This window comes from Kogia breviceps, chromosome 2 (assembly GCF_026419965.1).
Source record: "Kogia breviceps isolate mKogBre1 chromosome 2, mKogBre1 haplotype 1, whole genome shotgun sequence".
Taxonomy (NCBI): Eukaryota; Metazoa; Chordata; class Mammalia; order Artiodactyla; family Physeteridae; genus Kogia; species Kogia breviceps.
In genome coordinates this window covers 5,562,218-5,582,990 of record NC_081311.1, presented here as the reverse complement: position 1 = coordinate 5,582,990, position 20,773 = coordinate 5,562,218, and the positions used below count along the sequence as shown (strand labels likewise).

Sequence of the window (20,773 nt, the reverse complement as noted above, 5' to 3'; positions counted from 1 at the left end):
AGCTTTCAACCAGCGTCCAGTGCAATTTCCCTTTAACAGGTGGGAATGACCTTGTGGGAAGATGCGGAGGGCATAAATGTCTCCTCAAGGAGTCAGCCCCCCCCCCCCCGGAAGCATGGTGCCCACACATGTGCCGACTCCAACAGAGACCATTCTTGACCTGAGTCAGTCTCCTCTGAGGAACTCTTTTTCAACAAGGCCATGCTCTTGGGTTCTGTCCTTGGCCCGCGTAGCCCGATTTTAGCAAGAATCCTGCTGGGTCCATTTAGAAGAAATCTCCCCTCCTTGATATCTGATCAAATTCCTCATCCCCCGCCTGTCAAGTCACCTTAGCCAAAGTTCCCCTGACCCCGGACGTTTCCCCTTAGAAATCTACCATCCACTGACCCTTTCCCTGCTCCTTGGCTATAAACTCCCATTTTTCCTTGTATTTGGAGTTGAGTCCGATCTCTCTCCTCTCCTGTAAGATCCCACTGTTGCAGTTCCTCCGAATAAACGCTGCCTTACCCTCTTTAACAAGTGTCACGAATGATTTCTTTAGCAACTCCTTGCCTTCAGCCTGAATACCCACGTTTTAAGACTGCCTCGAAAGTGTTCTTCCAGAATGAGAACTTTGAAAATATAGATAGATCTAAAAGGAAAGAAAGAAATCCAGGAGATACACGTCTTCCTGCTCACCCAGGGTTGCTTGGGCACATTCCCTGCAGCCTGGACCTTTAACCCCTGGTCTCAGGGCCAGCTTGTGCTTGTTTCTAGGCCATTAAACTGCTAACTACCACGTGAGCAGGCATCCCTGCTGGAAGAGCTGGAGCAGGCCCATTTTAGCTGACCCAGCACCCAGGAAAAGAAGACAGACACATCCCCAGGAGGTCACCTGCGCCTGACTGCTCTCCCAGGCACCTCCGAGTGCCCCAAGGAAACGTGGCATTCTTCCCAATGCCCCCAAACTCCCCGTGGGGTGCCAGTGGCCAGGGTGCTTCCTGAGCCTGCTGCCCACACTACCAGAAACTTCTATCTGTGGATTCACATTCTTACTACAAGCAATTTCTGGGCTAGGTTTTTAAAGGATCCAAACTAAAAAGCTGTCACTACTAAAGAATAAGCTTATAAACCATGCTGTAGTGGCTCCACAAAGGATTAACTAGGAAAGCTCCTTTCAAATAATATTTTTGTCTTGGGTTGACTGTGTCAGTTAAGGAAAGGATGTCAGATCCCTGATACCTTTGATATAGGCAGGTGGTGAGGGGCAATGAAAAGAGAGGCTACAAATGTGTGTGTGTGTGTGTGTGTGTGTGTGTGTGTGTGTGTGTGTGTGTGTATCACATACACAGACACATTTATACCAACGCATCAGTCACATTTACAAACTTAAATTCAAATGGAGATTAAAAAGTTGAATTTGCTATGTGAAAAACAATTCTTTCAGAATTTTTGCTACAGTCTCTGACTAGAAATATTCTATTAACCCAGCAGTCTTATTACAAGACCATCAGAAATTTGACCTACACCCATATGATTTCTCTCATGAAAGGGAGTAAAAAAGCTTAGCTTCGTGCCACTTATGTTAGCAAACTTAACAAAGTCAGGGACTGGAACCATGTCACCTCTTGTTTCTACAGTTGAGTGCCTACGAACTGAAGCTTCATAAAAAGTGAGTTATGAACGCACAGATATCATGCCTATATTTCGATTGCACTGGCTCCAGCTCTGAGAAGAGTCCACGTTTGTCCCTGCTCCACGCTGGCCTAACCCCCGCATGCTCAGTGATCTGGGGTAATCTTGGCTTCTGAAGGCATTACCTACGGCAACCAATATTTCTTCTGCATTGTTTGTTTTTTCAGAGACTGCCAGCCTAAAAGCCTGTGTGTTTGGAAACTCAAATCAGCTTCCAATCTTGTCGGAGTCACTGAGCTCTCATTTCACGTTTGCGAGAAGACTAGTCTCCAAAGCACATTTCACTACTAATAAAAATAAAGGAGAGAGAGACTAAATAAAGGCTTGGAGGGAGTGCCACCGGCCAGAGATGAGTTCTTTACCTGCATTTGAAAGACTCTCGTTTCTTTCCCAGGCAGAGTGATCTTTGGGGGATGAGAAAAGCCGACTGTGGATCTGGAAGATAAACAGAAACCTTCCCAGTTTTATATTCTTATTTGCCAGATATATAATCTTCAGTAATGCGTGTTACTGGCTTTAAGAAAAAAAATCAAGAAATGTCCCTAGAATCTCTCCTTTCTCCTGAGAAAGGACTGCAGATTGTAATGAATATACTTATTTCCATTTCTCCTGTGTTAACTCTGCCAATGAATAAAAGGTGGTTATCTTTTTCCTTTTTTTTTTTTTTCTGCTTGCGGCTTTTCTGGGTATTAAAGAAAAGTATTATTATTATTATTTTTTTTTTTTTTTTTTTTTTTTTTTTGCGGTATGCGGGCCTCTCACTGTTGTGGCCTCTCTCGTTGCGGAGCACAGGCTCGGGACGCACAGGCTCAGCGGCCATGGCTCACGGGCCCAGCCGCTCCGCGGCACGTGGGATCTTCCCGGACCAGGGCACGAACCCGTGTCTCCTGCATCGGCAGGCGGATTCTCAACCACTGCGCCACCAGGGAAGCCCAAGTATTATTATTTTTATAGAAGTCTGGTTGATTTACAATATCATGTTAGTTTCAGGTGCACAGCACAGTGATTCAGCTGTGTGTGTGTGTGTGTGTGTGTACAAACACACATATCTATTCTTTTTCAGATTCTTTTCCCTTATAGGTTATTACAAAATACTGAGTAGAGTTCCCTGTGCTGTACAGTAGGTCCTTGCTGGTTATCTATTCTATATACAGTAGTGCGTATGTGTTAATCCCAGCCTCCTAGTTTATCCCTCCACGCTCTTCCCCCTTTAGTAACCGTAAGTTTGTTTTCTACATCTGTGAGTCTCCTTCTGTTTTGTGAATAAGTTCATTTGTAAAGGGTCTCTTTCTGATGATTGTAAAATGCACAATAAGGAAGCAGGGAGGGAGAAAAACTAATCAGTGAACATGGATTTTGCCATGAATTTTGCTAGTAGATCAAAGAACCACATCCCATATTTCTTTTCTCTCCCAGCAAAGTGTTGAATGGGTGTTGAGCTAAAATTGGACATTTGATAAATATTGATTAATCATGAGCCATCAAATTTCAAAAATTAGCCTTCAAGGCCCAGTGAAAGTAAGGTTAACGTATACAAAAGTGTTCTGCCGTCTGCAAGCATGATCAGGATGCGGACGCTCTCTGCCGAACAACAGAGGTTTATAAGTTTATTCTAAAAGCAGTTCGCTGTGGGCGAGTCTTTCAGTTCTGATTTATCAACTTCTAATCGGACTCCAGAGGAACCCACTCCCCATGGGGTCTCCCTGCAGGCTCATCACCCCTCTGAATATCCCATGACCTTTCCCCAAAGCTGAAGAGTAACTCTTTGGAACCCCCAGAGGCTACACAGTCGTGGAGCTGGAGCCAGCCTCTAATTCTGAACCCCAGTAAACCGCTTAGTCCCGGAGGGGGGTGGGGGGGTAAGCTTTTCGTTGCTCACGTCTCGTTTTTGGCCCCTTCACATCCCCAGCATCTGGGCAACCAGTTTGGGGATAGCAGAGAGGAAGCTGCAAGCAAACAATTCTTCTGTTCCAAGCAGGAGCCTGGCCTCTGAGACCTCACAGCGAAAGAGCAAGAATGGGGCAGGACCCAGACTGCAGCTGGGCTGAGATGGGGAGAATTAAAGAGTTACAGAGCATTTTCTGCCACTTTTCAGGCTCCTCCTCACTGGGCCTAACTCAGCCACTGCCAATTGGTAATATGATTATTCATTATAATAAGCATAAGAAGAACCGCTGACAGCTACTGAGATCTCACATGGGCCAGTGCTGTGCTCTGTGCTTTCCATACATCATCTCGTTGAATTCTCACAACTGCTAGAAACATATGCTGCTCTCAGCCCTGCTATGGCAGCTGAGAAAGTCAAAGCTAAGGTCCCCCACTGGGCACCTGGTGACACAGGCAGGATTCAGACCAGGCTTGTCAAACCCAAGCACATGAGCTTTTAGCCAGCATGTTCCAAATACTGTTACTATTATAATTCGAAAAGACACATGCACCCCAGTGTTCACAGCAACACTATTTACAATAGCCAAGATGTGGAAGCAACCTAAGTGTCCCCTGATGGAAGAATGGATAAAGAAGATGTGGTACATATACACAATGGAATATTACTCAGCCATAAAAAAGAATGAAATAATGCCATTTGCAGCAACATGGATGGACCTAGAGATGGTCATACTAAGTGAAGCCACACAGAAAAAGATAAGTATCATTGATATCACTTATATGTGGAATCTAAAAAAATGATACAAATAAACTTATTTACAAAACAGAAATAGACTCACAGACAAACTTAGAGTTACCAAAGGGGAAGTGCCAGGGGGAATAAATTAGGAGTTTGGGATTAACATATACACACTACTATACATAAAATAAATAACCAACAAGGACCTAATGTACAGCACAGGGAACTCTACTCAATATCATGTAATAACCTACAATGGAAGAGAATGTGAAAAAGAACATATACATATATATATAAATACATATATATATACACAAAACTGAATCACTTTGCTGTATACCTGAAACTAACACAACATTGTAAATCAACTATAGTTCAATAACATTTTTTAAAAGAAAAATATTAAAAATTAAAATTGTTATTTTTAGGGCTTCCCTGGTGGCTCAGTGGTTGAGAATCCGCCTGCTGATGCAGGGAACACGGGTTCGTGCCCCGGTCTGGGAAGATCCCACGTGCCGCGGAGCGGCTGGGCCCGTGAGCCATGGCCGCTGAGCCTGCGCATCCGGAGCCTGTGCTCCACAACGGGAGAGGCCACAACAGTGAGAGGCCCGCGTGTCGCAAAAAAAAAATTGTTATTTTTACTAAGTATTATTGTTTGGCTATTTGACTGTACCTGGCTGTGCTTATATAGCTATCACACTTACATATGTCCTTTGCTCAGACATAGCATAGACATGTTATAAGAAACACACACGAAACCTTTTCAGGAAGGAAACAAAAGTGCAACACAGTAGACATGAGGATGGAAAGTAATTTAAATACTAAATTTAGGAGAAGTGAGTTCTCTCTCGGCTGCTTCAAACAGAATCAGTCCCCTATTCTGGAAGCTACCTGCAGAGGAAGGGGTACAGGTAGACTCCGGTCCAGTAGAGATTTTAAGCTTCCTCTCTCCAGGGTCATTGTCTTGTATGGCTCTTTTAAGAAAGAGTTTTCTGTGTATTTTTAAAAGTAACTCCATCAAGCCTCACAAGTCAGGTGACCTGGGACCTGACTCAGAATCAGGTCTGCCCAGCAATTCCCCTGTGCACCATGCAACGCTGATAGAGAGCCCAGCCCCAGAGTGTGTGAAGTTACAAGCACTGAAGTGTACTGGTTCCAACGGAGGACAATTTTTCACTCTCTCGGGTCCCAGTGACTAGCAGTAGATAACAAGCTGACTCCGCGCCACAGCCCTCTATAAATGCCTGGCTTCTCTGAAGCCTGGAACCGTCTGGTACAGGTTCTGGGTATTACAGAAACCCAGAATTCCCAACAACAGGGTGATTCAGGAACCTCAGACATCAACTGACCCCGGCTCTCAGTCCACCAGCGACGTCCTGGAGACATGTGGCTTTGGCTCTACTTTCTGTGGGTTGATAACTGAAATCCCGTCATGCAGAAGACAGTACTTTCCATTGCCCTTAGGACAGAGCACCAGAAGAGCCCTGTGTAGTCCACGCCCCCCCCCCCGATCTCTGTGCATCACTGGGCACCCCTCTCCTGGCCACATGTGCTGTGTGAGCTTCCCTCATTCCCTTGAATCGAATTCTCCCCGCTACCACAGGGCCTTTGCACCTGTTGTTTCATCTGCACAGCATGTCCTTTCCCTGGTCCTCCTCTGACCCCGCTCACATGACCTGCTCGTGTGTCCCTCCATACACCACTCTCAAAACTCAGTTTCTGATTTATAAGCTCTTACAGGAGCATTCTTTCCCTTCAGAGCACTCACTTGTAAGCACGCATTGACTTGTGTGAGTCTACGACCAATGTCTGCTTCTCCCCTAGAATCTAACCCCTCTGAGAATAAAATTATGTTTGCCTCACTTGCCAATGTATCCTGGCTCCTAACAGGGCTAGATGCATAGTAGGCTTTCAATAAATATTTGTTTAAAAAAGGATGGAAGAATTAACCAAGCAATTAATTAACAAAAGCAAAGCTTCCTCCCCAAGTTAAGTTGCACAGTGGCCTTTAGAATCCACTGTTCCATCTCCTAGGAGACCGTGCACCATCAAGGGTCCCCCCATCCTCTCCATCTTCAACTTTGCCCTCCTCAATGTTTCTGACTGTGTCCAAACCTTTCTTTTCTATTTTATTTTTTCAATTGAAGAGTTGATTTACAATGTTGTGTTAGTTTCAGGTGTACAGCAAGTGATTCAGTTATACGTGTGTGTAGGTATGTGTGTGTATATATATTCTTTTATCATATTCTTTTGCATTATGGTTTATTACAGGATATTGGATATAGTTCCCTGTGCTCTACAGTAGGGCCTTGTTCTTTATCTCTTTTATGTACAGTAGTATCTGCGAATCCCAAACTCCTAATTTAACCCTCCCCCACTCCTTTCCCCTTTGATAACTGTAAGCTCATTTTCTATGTCTGTGAGTCTGTTTCTGTTTTGTAAATGAGTTCATTTGTATCATATTTTAGATGCCACCAAAATCTTTCTTAGCTTAAAAATGAAACCAAAAAAATCCCTCCACAAACACACGGTGCCTTCCACCTTTCACCTTTCACCTTCCCGCTGGCCCCCAGACCCTGTTGGTCGCACTCTCTGTCCCTCTGCCTCGTGCCCCACCAGGCCTCAGTTTAACACAGCCTCGACTGAGCCACTCTGACCTATGACACGGAAATTCTTCTCGCTATTCTCGCTGTGCTCTCCCGGCCCCACCCACCAGCCAGCTCCAGTGGACGCGCTGTACCAACAGCGCCGGGTGGGTTACGTTCCCTAAATATCTCCCCATTGCATCTCCGCCTCCTCCTCCCCACCGCTTCCACGGAGGGCCTCAGAATTCCTGCCGAGACCACACATTCCAGCAGCCCCCTCCCTCCAGAGCATCACCAGTCATGTTTATCTAAAGCAAATCTGATTGTGTCCCTCCTCAGCTTAAACCCTTGGATTTCTAACTAATTCAAAATATAGTTAAGCGGGGCTGGGAGAGGGATAAATTAGGACTTTGGGATTAACAGATACTCACTACTATATGTAAAATAGAAAACCAACAAGGACCTACTGTACAGCACAGGCAGCTATACTCAATATCTTATAATAACCTATAATGGAAGAGAATATTTAAAAAGAATATATATACTTATATGTGTATGTATAACTGAATCACTTTGCTGTATACCTGAAACTAACACAACATTGTAAATCAACTATATTTCAACAAAAATTTTAAAAAATATATATATATATAGTTAAAGTCATACGCACAAAAGACATTTCTGCAGTCTGATTCATTATGACAAAACACTGGAAGTATCCAAAATATCCTACAGCAGGGACTGGCTTTGTAGGTCAGAGCACATGTGTTAATGTGTCCATTAACATTATAACAATGCTCATAATCCACTCTAGAGTCTCCACATCTGCACATCTGCGGACATAACAACATATCACGGCAGCCTTGAATGCTACGCCAATGTGGATATTATTTCCTAAGCGACAGGGAAGCTTTGGTGACTTCCGAACAAGGCAAGTCAGTGCCTTATGTTCAGTTACGTGTTAAAGCTTAGTCCTGTGTACACATTAGATTACAGCCTTGTCTCTGGAGCCTTGACTCATGAGCTGAAATTAGCTGCTGCCTCTGTAAGATGCAACGCTTTGCAACTATATTTTACAAAGCCTAACATGTGATATGTTTATTTTTTAAATTTTAATTCTCTTTATTGTGGTTAACTATACTTCACATAAAATTTAGCACCGTAACCATTTTTAAGTGTGTGGTTCACTGGTGTTAAATACATTCACATTATTGTACAACCATCACCAACATCCATCTCCATAATTCTTTCAATCTTGTAAGGCTGAAACTCTATACCCATTAAACAATAGCTCTCCCTTCCCCCACTCCCCAGCCTGTGGCAACCACCATTCTACTTTCTGTCTCTATGATTCTGACTAGTCTAAGTACCTCATACAAGTGGAATCATACAGTATTTGTCTTTTGGTAACTTGCTTATCTCACTTGGCATAATGTCCTCAAGGTTCATCCACGTTGCACCCTATGTCAGAATTTCCTTTTTTAAATTAATTTTTATTGGAGTAGAGTTGATTTACAATATCGTGTTAGTTTCTACTGTACAGCAAAGTGAATCAGTTATATATATACATATATCCACTCTTTTATACATTCTTTTCCCATATAGGTCATTACAGAGTATTGAGTAGGGTTCCCTGTGCTCTACAGTAGGTTCTTGTTAGTTATCTAGTTTATATATAGTAATGTGTATATGTCAATCCCAATCCCCCAATTTATCCCTCCCCTCCTTTCCCACTTGGTAACCGTAAGTTTGTCCCTTTCTAAGACTGAATAATACACCATCATACGTATACACCACATTTTGCTTATTCATTCATCTGTCTACAGACACACTTAAGTTGCTTCCATGTTTTAACCTATTGTGAATAATGCTGTACAAATATCTCTTTGAGATCTTGCTTTCAATATTTTTGGATATGCACCCAGGAGTGGAATTGCTGAATCGTATGACAATTCTGTTTTTAAGTTTTTGAGGAGCCAACATACTGTTATTCACAGAGGCTGCACTATTTGCATTCCCACCAACCCCGCACAAGTGTTCTGTTTCCCACCCTCTCTTCAACACTTATTTTCTGGGTTGTTTTTTTTTTCATAGTAACCATTCTAATAGGTGTGGGGTAGTTATCTCATTGTCATTTTCATTTGCACTTTCCCTTACGATTAGAGATGCTGAGCATCTTTTCATGTGCTTATTGGTCATTTGTATTTCTTCTTTGGAGAAAGGTTTATTCAAGTCCTTTGCCTATTTTTGAATTGACTTGTTTATTTGTTCTTGAGTTTTAGGAGTTCTCTACATGTTCTGGATATTATTCTCTTACCAGACGTACGACTTGCAAATATTTTCTTCCATTCTGTGGGGTGCCCTTTTACTCTGCTGATATTGTCTTTTGATGCACAAAATTTTAAAATCTTCATAAAGCCCAATTTGCCTATTTTTCTCTTTTGTTGCCTGTGTGTTTTTTTTTTTTATAGTTATTCAAACCCTTTGCTTATTTTTATTTATTTATTTTGCGGTACGCGGGCCTCTCACTGCTGTGGCCTCTCCCGTTGTGGAGCACAGGCTCCAGACACGCAGGCTCAGCGGCCACGGCTCACGGGCCCAGCCGCTCCACGGCATGTGGGATCTTCCCGAACCGGGGCACGAACCCGCATCCCCTGCATCGGCAGGCGGACTCTCAACCGCTGCGCCACCAGGGAAGCCCTTGTTGCCTGTGTTTTTTGAGTCATGTCCAAGAAATCACTGCCAGATCCCACGTCTTGAAGGTTTTACCTTAAGTTTTCTTCTAAGAGTTTTGTAGTTTTAGGTCTTTGATCCATTTTAAGTTAATTTTTGTACATGGTGTCAGATAAGGACCCAACAAGAGTGATCATCAAGTGACTCCTCATTCAGCCCATTCAAGACTTTATCTCCCTTAGGTCTCTGAAGCGCATTATTTAGTGAACAGCAGTGTGTTATTTAGTGAACAGCAACAGTAATTTACCAAAGCCACACAACAGGAGGAAAGATTTAAGATCTCTTTGCCACTTCTGTTCCCAGAGGCTGCTGAGCCTGAGCCTGCTTCAAGCCTGGGGCCACACCAGGAGCTAGCACTGAGGGCTCATCGCATGCCAGGCAATTACCTCATTGAATCCTAAGACAGCTCAGTGAGAGAAATATAATTATTATTTCCATTTTACAGAGGTGGAAATTAAGGCACAGAAAGGGTAAGTAAATTGCCCAAAGTCACACACACCTAGTAAGAAAGCGAAGAAGCCCAGACTGGAACCCAGGCAATTAGGATGACTCCTTGGGAGTAAAAACTATGACTAGGATCAAGCACATTAGAAGAATCATGATACTCAACAATCATGAGAAATGTTCCAGTTTGCAAAGTTCTTTATTATACATCACCTCATTTGGAGTCTCCGAAGTCCCTGAGAGGTGGCCAAGAAAACACAGAGGTTTCTTTATGCAAAGAAAACAAGACCCACAGAGGGTAAGAGACATAAATGCCCAAGAACAATACAGTGCTGGCTCTGGCACCTACACCAGCTCCTGAGCCTGGTCTGGAGTTCTTCCACATCACCTTACCACCTGCCCCCTTACAGAGTCCAACCTACCAGCAGAAATCCTGGGGTCAAACATGACACCAGCTAGGATATTGAGCACATTGACAACAAGTTGAGCTATGAATTCCATCAGGAGCCAGAAGCTGATTTGAACATTGTGGGTACAAACAATACTGGAACCTTCCATTTGTATAAGGCTAAATACAAAACAACTTCCACATTTTCTCACTCGGTTCTCCCAAGTCCTGCCATAACAGCTGTGCTCTAATGAGCAAATGTCTTATTGTCTTTTGCTGGATTTTTTGTCTACTGACTCTCCCTTTAAGATATCTTGAGTACTCACTATGGACCCATAATCCCTTATGTACAATTCTAAAATTCATGAAGCTCTGAAATATGAGAGTTTTTCTCTCTGAGTTTGTAGAAAACTAATCTGACAGCAAAACCTTACCTGAACTAACCTGGGGCTATTTATAACATTAATTTATTCCATTTAACGTGAATATTCATACATTTTATTGCAGAAACATCAGTGAGATTAATTACAGGGTGCTACTCAGATCCCCCTGGGAATGTTATGCAGGATCACCTTTCTGAAATAAAATTTAAAAGTCACCACTGAATTCCATTTGGCCCCAAGAGGTCTGGATGGAGAACTGTGGATGGGTACCACAGATATTTAATGCACTTACCAGCCCCTGGGTTAGTGTTTTCCAAATACCCTTCATGCAGTCCCCATAAGACAGATGTTATCTCTGCTTATAGACACAAACACTGGGGTGTGGAGAGATTCTCTAATTTGTTCTGTCTCACAGAGCTACTTAATGCCAGAGCCAGAACAACTAGAACATCATGTTCTCAGCATTCCCCATACGTGTGTGTGTGTGTGTGTGTGTGTGTCTGTGTGTCTGTGTGTCTGTGTCTGTGTCTGTGTCTGTGCATGCTGGGGGGGGTAGGGGAGGTAGTTAGAGATGGCTTGTGGGCTTTGTAAAGCAAGAGCAAGTAAAACAGAGACTGAAACTTCATATACCCCAGGAAATAAGAGAGAGGAGAAAACAGGAATTTCCAGGCCTACATAGAACCCTACCTCCACTTTGCCTCTTCTGGACACCTGTCTGGTTGGCAGAGGAAACAGAGGAGAGACCCTGAAACTACTTATATCCCAAGTTGTCAACGACCAAGAGTGGATTTTGGCCGGCAGGGTCTTCTTTTTAGGGTAACGGCGGATATTGCTTGGAGTCTGCCAACAGAAAAACAGGAAAGAGGGCCATTTCTTCTCAGCATCCCAGTGCCTTCTCCTGGGGATGCTGGAGGTACCACTAAAGGGCAAATAATAAACACAAGGTGTGGATGGTTCCAGATTGGACCGCCGATGGGCTCACACAGCCTCTTTGGGGTCTGGAATGCACTCTCCATGGCTAATCTAGACGCGTGATTGATCTTTGCCAGTGTTGCAGGTTTGTATTCAATCTTCTGAACTCTCTTCTGCAACAATAATTAATGTCAGAGCAGCTTATGGATCAACAGTGTGTTTTCTGGTTAATGCAAAACCCTGCACCTGTAATAATTCAAAACTGAGAGTTATCACTCTCTGCCACAATTCCATCTTCATGCTTCATCTCTTCATGTTTACATCTGGTTTAGCTTTTTCTAATCTAAAATAAATCAGCATGAAAAGCATTCGATTTTTCATTTAGATTCTCAATTGCCTTTTATTACTGAGATAATATCCCTTCTCTGACTGCAACGTGTGGGACTGTTCCCTTGTTAGGATCTGAAACAAGATGCTACAGTTCAGTCTCTGTGTCTCTCCTTGCTTCTCCTTCACTTTGGTTTTCAAGGGTGGTGTCCGGTGGGGTTCTAGTTTGAAAATGAGACAGACCGGGATGTAAAGAGGATAGATCACTTCAATCATTCCTCCTCTCCTGAGACTCACAGAGGAAGGCCTCCCCTGGCTGCCTAATGAGAAGTGACCTTGGGAGAGTTCACTCTTCATTTCCCCACCAGTGACTTCAGCCCCTGTCGGTTTACAGGGATAAATGGGAGCAGCAATGATGAAACATTTGGCTGGAGACTTTTATGTGCACATCAGGGGTGGGGGGAAAATAACACCATATTATAGGCATGTTAATCACCCAGTTACAAAGCCAATAAACTTTACCATTGGAAGTGTCCGATTCCATGCGATTAAGTACATTCGCCATGTTGGGCCACCGTCACCATTCTCCACCTGCAGAGCTTTTCGTCTTCCCAAGCTGAAACTCTGTCCCCATTACACAATGCTTCTCCATTGCCCTCCGCCACCCAGCCCCTGGCAGCCACCATTCCACGTTCTGTCTCTGTGAAATTTAACTATTCCAGACACCTCAGAAAAATGAAGTCAAACAACATAGCGTCCTTCTGTGCCTGGCTTATCTCAGTCAGCACGAGGTCCTCCAGGTTCAGCCATGGTGCAGGTGGGCTGCCTTTCACTCTGTTGACAGGGTCCTTGGACGCACACGGTTTTTCACGCCGATGCAGCCCACCTTATCCATTTCTTCTTTCGGGGCCTGTGCTTTTGGTATTGCCATCTTGGATTTTTAAATAATCTTACCTGTGAACGTGTGTTTTGTGTATAAACCCCATGGGATGAGCATGCATGTGAACAGAAAGGCGTGTGCCACGCGTGTGTGTGTTGATTTCCTGGCCGCCTCATTCACAGAAGGTGTCCTTGTTTGTGCTCCTTGATCACAGAATTCGGGTGAACCGACAAGGCGTGGGAGTTTAGAGAGATTCACAGTGAATAAAAGTTAAGCGAATTACCCCAAGATCAACTAGGCAGAAGGATGACAGCCCCGAGAGGCCATGCTTTCCACTGGAACCAGATTTGCTTCAAAGGTAGGAAGAAGGCTACAGATTTCTGAAAAACACAAATGCCTGAGCAACTCTACGGAGACAGACTGGGCCCTGGGCCCTGGGCCCCTTTGCTGCAGTGCTTGCACCTGAACAAACATCTTCTCAAGCAACAAAATGCAAAGAAACCATAAGGGACTAAAAATAACTGCGTGCATACACAGTTGGGGCAAAGTATGGACAAGATACAAAAAGACCAAAAACCCAACGGCCATTTCTGAAGAGCCGGGAGCAAAAGCAGGGTGTCGGGGGCAAAAGCAGGGTACTGTGCATGCCTGCTGCACTCAACACCACCAAACGGGGGTGGGGGGGGGCGGACCACCTACGCTACCGCTCCAGCCTGACCTCTGGACACACCCCTACCCTCACTCCACATAAGGAACCAGCTCACCCCCCCTTAGGGACCAAGCAAGGGAACACGTTACTTGTTCTCACTCCCCGCTGCTGAAGCAGGGGCCCCAGTAAAGCCTTGCCTGAATTTCTTGTCTGGCCTCTGATCAATTTTGACTGATTACGGAGGCTAAGAACTCTGGTTGGTAACCCTACCATATCTGTTCTTACTCCACTTGCATCCCTGTGTTAGCCAGCCACTTATGCTGAAAATAATAGCATAGAAGGAAAGGAGGCATGGTCAACCACGGTCCCCTTTCCTTCTGGTGCTTCCTTACTCATCAGTAAACTAAAGGTAGAGTGTTGGTAAAATACGATTATACCAAGGAATGAAATTAAAATCTGAATTGGTTTTTGCAGTGTTTCTGTTGTTCTAGTAACAATAGATATATGAGACATTTCTCCAAAGAAGACATACAGATGGCCAGCAGGCACATGAAAAGATGCTCAACATCACTAATTAGAGAAATGCAAACCAAAATTACGATGAGGTATCATCTCTCACTGGTCAGAATGGCCATGATTAAAAAGTCTACAAATAATAAACCCTCCTACACTGTCGGTGGGAATGTAAATTGGCACAGCCACTATGGAGAACAGTATGGAGGCTCCTTAAAAAACTAAAAATAGGGACTTCCCTGGTGGCGCAGTGGTTAAGAATCCGCCTGCCAATGCAGGGGACACGGGTTCGATCCCTAGTCCAGGAAGATCCCACATGCTGCGGAGCAACTGAGCCCGCGAGCCACAACTACTGAGCCTGTGCTCTAGAGCCTGCGCTCTGCATCAAGAGAAGCCACCACAATGAGAAGCCCATGCACTGCAACAAACAGTAGCCCCGCTTGCCACAACTAGAGAAAGCCAGTGCGCAGCAACAAAGACCCAACGCAGCCATAAATAAATTAATTAATTAATTAATTAAAACAAAAAATAGAGCTACCATATGATCCAGCAATACCACTCGTGGCATATATCCAGAGAAAATTCTAATTCAGAAAGATACATGCACCCCAATGTTCATAGCAGCACTATTTACAATAGCCAAGACCTGGAAGCAAATTACATGGCCATCAACAGATGAATGGATAAAGAAGATGTGGTATATATATATATACAATAGAATATTCCTTAGCCATAAAAAAGAATGAAATAATGCCATTTGCAGCAACATGAATGGACCAAGAGATTATCATATTGAGTGAAATGAGTCAGAGAAACACAAATATCATATGATATCGCTTATATGTGGAATCAAAGAAAAGATACAAATGAACTTATTTACAAAACAGAAATGGACTCACAAACAGAAAATAAATTTATGGTTACCAAAGGGGGGTAAGATAAATTAGCAGTTTGGGATGAACATATACACACTACTATATATAAAACAGGTAAATGAAAAGGACCTACTGTATAGCACAGAAAACTACTCAATATCTGTAGTAACCTGTAATGAAAAAAAATCTGAAAAAGAATATATATGTGTATATAACTGAATCACTTTGATGTACACTTGAAACTAACACAACATTGTAAATTAACTATACTTCAAAAAATTTTTTTTAAAAAGGAAAATATATGCATGGATGAGATTAAAAATAAAAATTGTACCATTTCAATAATTCCACAGGTGAGTTAAACGTTTTAATATTTGTGTTAAAACTGAGATCACACAACATAAAGATGAACAGTAAAATTCATGGTAATAATTTAAATTTTTAGTTTTTCTTTACTTACACCAACTAAATAGCAAATAAGAACCATCATAACAAATCAAGAGAAAGACCATGAAAGAAAGGGAAAAGACTTACATGTTAGAACCTTAAATGACTATTATTCCTGTTTTCTTTAACATGGGGACCACATGTTCATTTTGTTCTGGTCCCCACAAGTGACACAGCCCAACCTAAGTGAGTGGCCATTTACTGCAGAACTGTTGCATCGAAAGTCATCGTATTCTTGTGCCCTGCATCTGAGAAATGGCACAGTGGCACGCAGGCATTTGGAGCATTTGGAACAAACACCCAGGCATTTGTTCCCGGATATCTACATCAACAGCGAGGAGCAAACAGTGTGGATCTGAGCCCTCCGCATCTCCCATGCACCGCGGGCCCCTCTGCATGTCCATCAACCAAGACCCAGTCCCTTTCACACACCTGGCCTAACCCAGCGCCACTGAAAGCAGCTAACCTGGAGAAACCAGCAGCGTCCAGAACTCATTAGTGAGGAGCTGAGCATACTTGTAGCTAAAATAATGAGTTTTGTGACGTTTCTGTAAATGGAGGGCTGGATCAGAGGCTCTGAGACCTCCACGGGGTAGCCGCTTGAGGGCCCACCCTCTCGCCCCTGGTTGCAGTGGTTTTGCTGGGGAGAGGTTTCTTGCTCTCGATACAAAATGGCAAAAGCAACTAGTTGTGTGCTTTAAGGAGACCATGCCCCCATTTTGCCTTCAGCCCTGTTTGTTTCTCTGAAGCATGATTATTCCTAAATCCTGGATGTTTTCCAAGATACTCCTTTTTGGAGCTGTCTCCAAGTCTTTTCTGGATGGAGAAAGGATATAAATTAGACTCACAGAGAGGAAATTAAATAATTTCTCTATTCGGAATCTGACTAATGAAAAGGGGAGTAAATGGAATGACCTCTATTTTGGAGCATCATTTTGGCAAATCTAGAGCTGATGTCTGTCTGTCAATCACTAAAATATGAGTGAATCTGGAAGCGAGCCTAACGTATCAAACCAGAGGACGCTCTCTTCCATGCCCGAAGTCATCAACCGTCACTCACTCCGGCCTCAGGTTTTCACCTAAAACACACTTCATGCACTTTTGTTCATTCGTTCATTCATACATGTACCCCACAATGTTTCTCGAAGGTTGACCTGGTGCTGGGGACACAGTCGTGAGCTAGAACAGATTAGGGACCCCTTTCCTTATAAAGCTGCTAGACAGAGGTTCACACCTATGTGGCTTCAACTCCAAGGGCTCCTAATATTTCCCTTTTTGCACAGATACAAAATTTTAAATACAGTATTGTATTTTGGTTTTTTTTTGTTTTTTTTTTGTTTTTGCGGTATGCGGGCCTCTCACTGTTGTGGCCTCTCCCGTTGCGGAGCACAGGCTCCGGACGCGCAGGCCTAGTGGCCATGGCTCACGGGCTTGGTTGCTCCGCGGCATGTGGGATCTTCCCGGACCAGGGCACGAACCCGTGTCTCCTGCATCGGCAGGCGGACTCTCAACCACTGCGCCACCAGGGAAGCCCTAAATACAGTATTGTAAGCAGAACATACTCACATGTATCGTACGTCCTCTTTCCTTTGAGTGTGAGCAGAGCCTGTGAACACACTGGGCTTCGCTTCTACAGCTAAGTCACGTTACATGCAACAGGGTTTTGCAGGTTCAGTGAAGGTTGCTAATCAGTTGATGTGGAGTTAATCCAAGGTAGATCATACCAGGTGGGGCTGGCCTAATCAGGTGTGTTTTTTCAAGCAATCAGAGGGATTCAAAGCAGCAGAGATTGTCCTGCTGGCCTTGAGGAAGCAAACAAACATGCTGTGAACTGCCTATGGCCGGAGCCACATGACAAGAACCTGAGGACGGCCTCTAGGGGCTGAGCATGTCAGTCAAGAGCCACCATGACAATGGGGACTTCAGTCCTACAGCCACAAGGAACTGAACGCTAACGATGACCCGGGACCTTGGAAGAGGACTCTGAGCTGCACGTGAGATCACAGCCACATCTGACACCTTGATTCAGCCTGGAAAGACCCTAAGCAGAGAGGCCAAAACTGTGTAATAATAAATAGGTCTTGTTTTAAGCTACTAAGTATACGATCATTTGTTTTGCAGCAGTAGAAGAATAACACAGATAGTATGTGCCAGATTGTTTTGTTTTTTTCTGATAGTCAATCAGAGCTGAAACTACGTATGGTCCTACACTAAATTGATATTATCTCAGTCATAAGTAAATAAACAAGTCGCCTCAGTTAATTTATACAGAGTGAGCACAAGGAAACAAACATATTCCTTGGACTGCAGAATATGCTGATTGATAATGCTGTGGACCACCATGTTGGGAAACACTGAAATATATACTGTTTAATGTGACATGGCCCAATCTTGATGATCTGGCCTCTGCCAAGTATACTTGGTATATACATTATAAAATATACTTGACAAGCAATGCTTTGACATAAGTTCCACTAAATTAGGAAAATTTTTAGCCATTATTTCTTCAAATATTTTTTCCTGCCCTCACCCCATCCCCACTCTTTCAGAGATTCTAATTATATGTGTCTTGAGATCTCTCCCTCTCTTTTTTTCTCTCTTCCGTTAGAAATTTCACTGATCTTCTCTTCTATAGCATCCGATTTCCTGTTAATCCCATCTAGTGAAATCTCCATTTCAGATAGTATTAAAGAATCATTTTTTTCTTCTCTATAAGTTCTATTTGGTTTATTTTTATATCAATTACTCCTCTTCCCATTGTGGTAATATCTTCCCTTAAATCCTTGACTTTAAGGAGAAAGCAATATATTTATAATATTTATAAGAGCTTTCTAAAAAAAGTCCTTGCTTGCTATTCCATCATCTCTCCTATTTATGGATCTGCTTCTATTAATCGTAATTCCTCCTGGTTAAAATCATACTTTCCTGCTTTTCCAAATACCTAGCAAGCTTTCTCTGGATGCCAGATATTTTTAATGTTTTATTATTGCTTGATGGATTTTGTTGTAATCTTTTAAGCAATGTTCAACTTTGTTCTGGCCGGCAGTTAAACTACTTGTGAAACAGCTTGATTCTTCGAGAATTGTGTTTTAAATTGCTATAGGATGGACCTGAGACAGCCTTTACTCTAGGGCTGGTTTAGCAGACTTCCAAGGCAGAACCCTTCTAGAATCTCTACTGAATTTCCCATCCATTCAATGAGGTCTCTACATTCTGGATGGTGGGCAACTTCAACGATCCGTGGCCCTAAGTGAGCACTGAGAATTGTTCATCTGAGAGCTTCCCGGTAACTGTTCTTCCCTTGCCAGTTGCTCTTTGGCCTTGTGAAGTTTCACAGCACAGACGGGTCTTCATCTGCAGACTCAAGGGAACCTGAAGGAAATGTCTGGAGCTCTTTCTCTGCCTGGCTCCCTCCTCTCAGGAACTACATCCTGTGAATTCTAGCCGCAATTCTAGAGATTACTGAGTTCTGTTGAGGTTCTGCCTGCCTGTGCACCACCTAGAAGTTGCCATTCCAGCTGCTGAAATGTCTTCCTCTTCTCCATTCTCACCCCACATTCTCACCCTCCCTGCTGGTCCTGGGAAACTCTCAATCTCCCGTGAAGCACATGCCCAGAGGTCTCCTCCCCTGTGCAGTCTCGTTGAGTTCTCTGGGTCTACAGCTCTCTGTAGACCCCCTGACTTGGCATTCATTGGCTGCCTCCCCGACCAGATGATGAGAAGGGGCCGGAACCCTGCCTTTTGCAACTCTGTGTCCCCGGCACCAAGCACAGTTCCTGGCACATAGTAGGTCCTTGATACTTTTTATAAAATGATCCGGCCCAATCTTTCCTCTTTTGTCCATCGGCTCCACTAGAAAGGGAAGACAGCCTGGGACAGCAAAAACAGAGGGCACTGAGAACCCATGTGGGACTTAGAAACCAGAAGAAGGTGCTTAATGAAAAAGCCACGGGAAGGAAAGATGCCTACGGCAGAAGGAGGGAGTCAGTGGGCTCTCTACTGCCTCTTCCCACCTGATTCTGGCATGGTTTTGTTTCTCTAGGACCAGCTCTGAAGTCCCCTAGGTCCCCAGCTATTGCTGTCAGGACAAAGGCTGCTTCCCTCTCTTCTCCCCCAACACCTTGCAAGAAACACAACCGCAGAGGAGGATGTCACTGAGGTAGAAGCTCCCTCCTGCCGCTCCTAACTGTGTCTCTGTGCAGCCTGCATCATCTATCTGGGCCTCGCAGAATTTTCTCTTTGGAAAAACAGGGCTCATGTGCCTTGCACAGCTGTGGTGAGGATCAATGAGGCAATTCAGGGACCAACCAACACAGTCCCCTTTGTTCCATCCCCATCTCACCTCTCCTTGCACAGAGCGGTCCAGCCACTCCGCTCTCTGATCATATCTCCCCCCACCCCCGGCCCCGCCATGCCCCTTCACACCGGCTTTCTCAACACAGGCAATTCGCACGGGTTCCTTTGTCATTTCCTCTTTGGTTCATGCGGTTGGAAAATATCGGTCTGAAACTTCCAGATCAAGGTTTCAGACCTGTATCAGAATCACCCGGGTTTTATGTTAAAAACAGAGATTTTTGTACTTAGCCATAAAAAGGATGAGATAATGCCACTTGCAGTAATATGGATGGACCTAGAGACTGTCATACTAAGTAAGCAAGTCAGACAAAGACAAGTATCATATGAAATCACTTATATGCTGTATCTTAAAAAAATGAACTTATTTGCAAAACAGAAAGAGACTCACAGACATAGAAAACAAACTTATGGTTACCAAAGGGGAAGGGGGGTGGGGATAAATTAGGAGTTTGGGATCAGCAGATACAAACTATTATATATAAAATAGATAAACAATAAGGCCCTACTGCATAGCTATATATTGAATATAGGGAACCATATTCAATATCTTATAATAACCTATAATGGAAAAGGATACGAAAAAGAACATATATATATATATGCATAACTGAATCACTTCGCTGTACACCTGAAACTAACACAACATTGTAAATCAACTATAATTCCATGTTAAAAATGAGAACATGTCACTCCTCTGCTTAAAACTCTCCAATGATTTCCCAATGTACTTAAAATAAAATCTAAAAGCTTCAAAGCTTTTTTTTTAATAAAAAATAAAAAATAAAGAACCAGAGATTTCTGGACCCCACCCTTTCTTGGAGCCCAGGGGTCTACATTCTTAGAAAGGTCTCTAGGGGATTCTGAAGGACACTAAAGTGTGAGGGCAACTCAATGCTTTATGAGGTGACAAGCCCCATTCAGATCCTGGTAGGTCTTCAAGGGAGGGTACAACTTACATGAAAAAATGCCCTGCTGATACTT

At 43.5% G+C, this 20,773-nt stretch overlaps 1 protein-coding gene across 3 annotated transcripts in view; it reads right to left on the bottom strand.

Moving 5' to 3' along the window:
• The window catches only part of ADAM12 (ADAM metallopeptidase domain 12), a 675,955-nt gene that overhangs the window by 647,574 nt on the left and 7,608 nt on the right, over nucleotides 1-20,773 (bottom strand). For 2 of the 3 annotated variants that reach the window (XM_059053844.2, XM_067024332.1), the window contains exon 2: nucleotides 2,037-2,109. The exons of the other annotated variant lie outside the window; for it this stretch is intronic. In XM_059053844.2, the coding sequence (XP_058909827.1) occupies nucleotides 2,037-2,109 (73 nt within the window). The remainder of the gene's footprint in view (nucleotides 1-2,036; nucleotides 2,110-20,773) is intronic. 3 annotated transcript variants of the gene reach the window in all.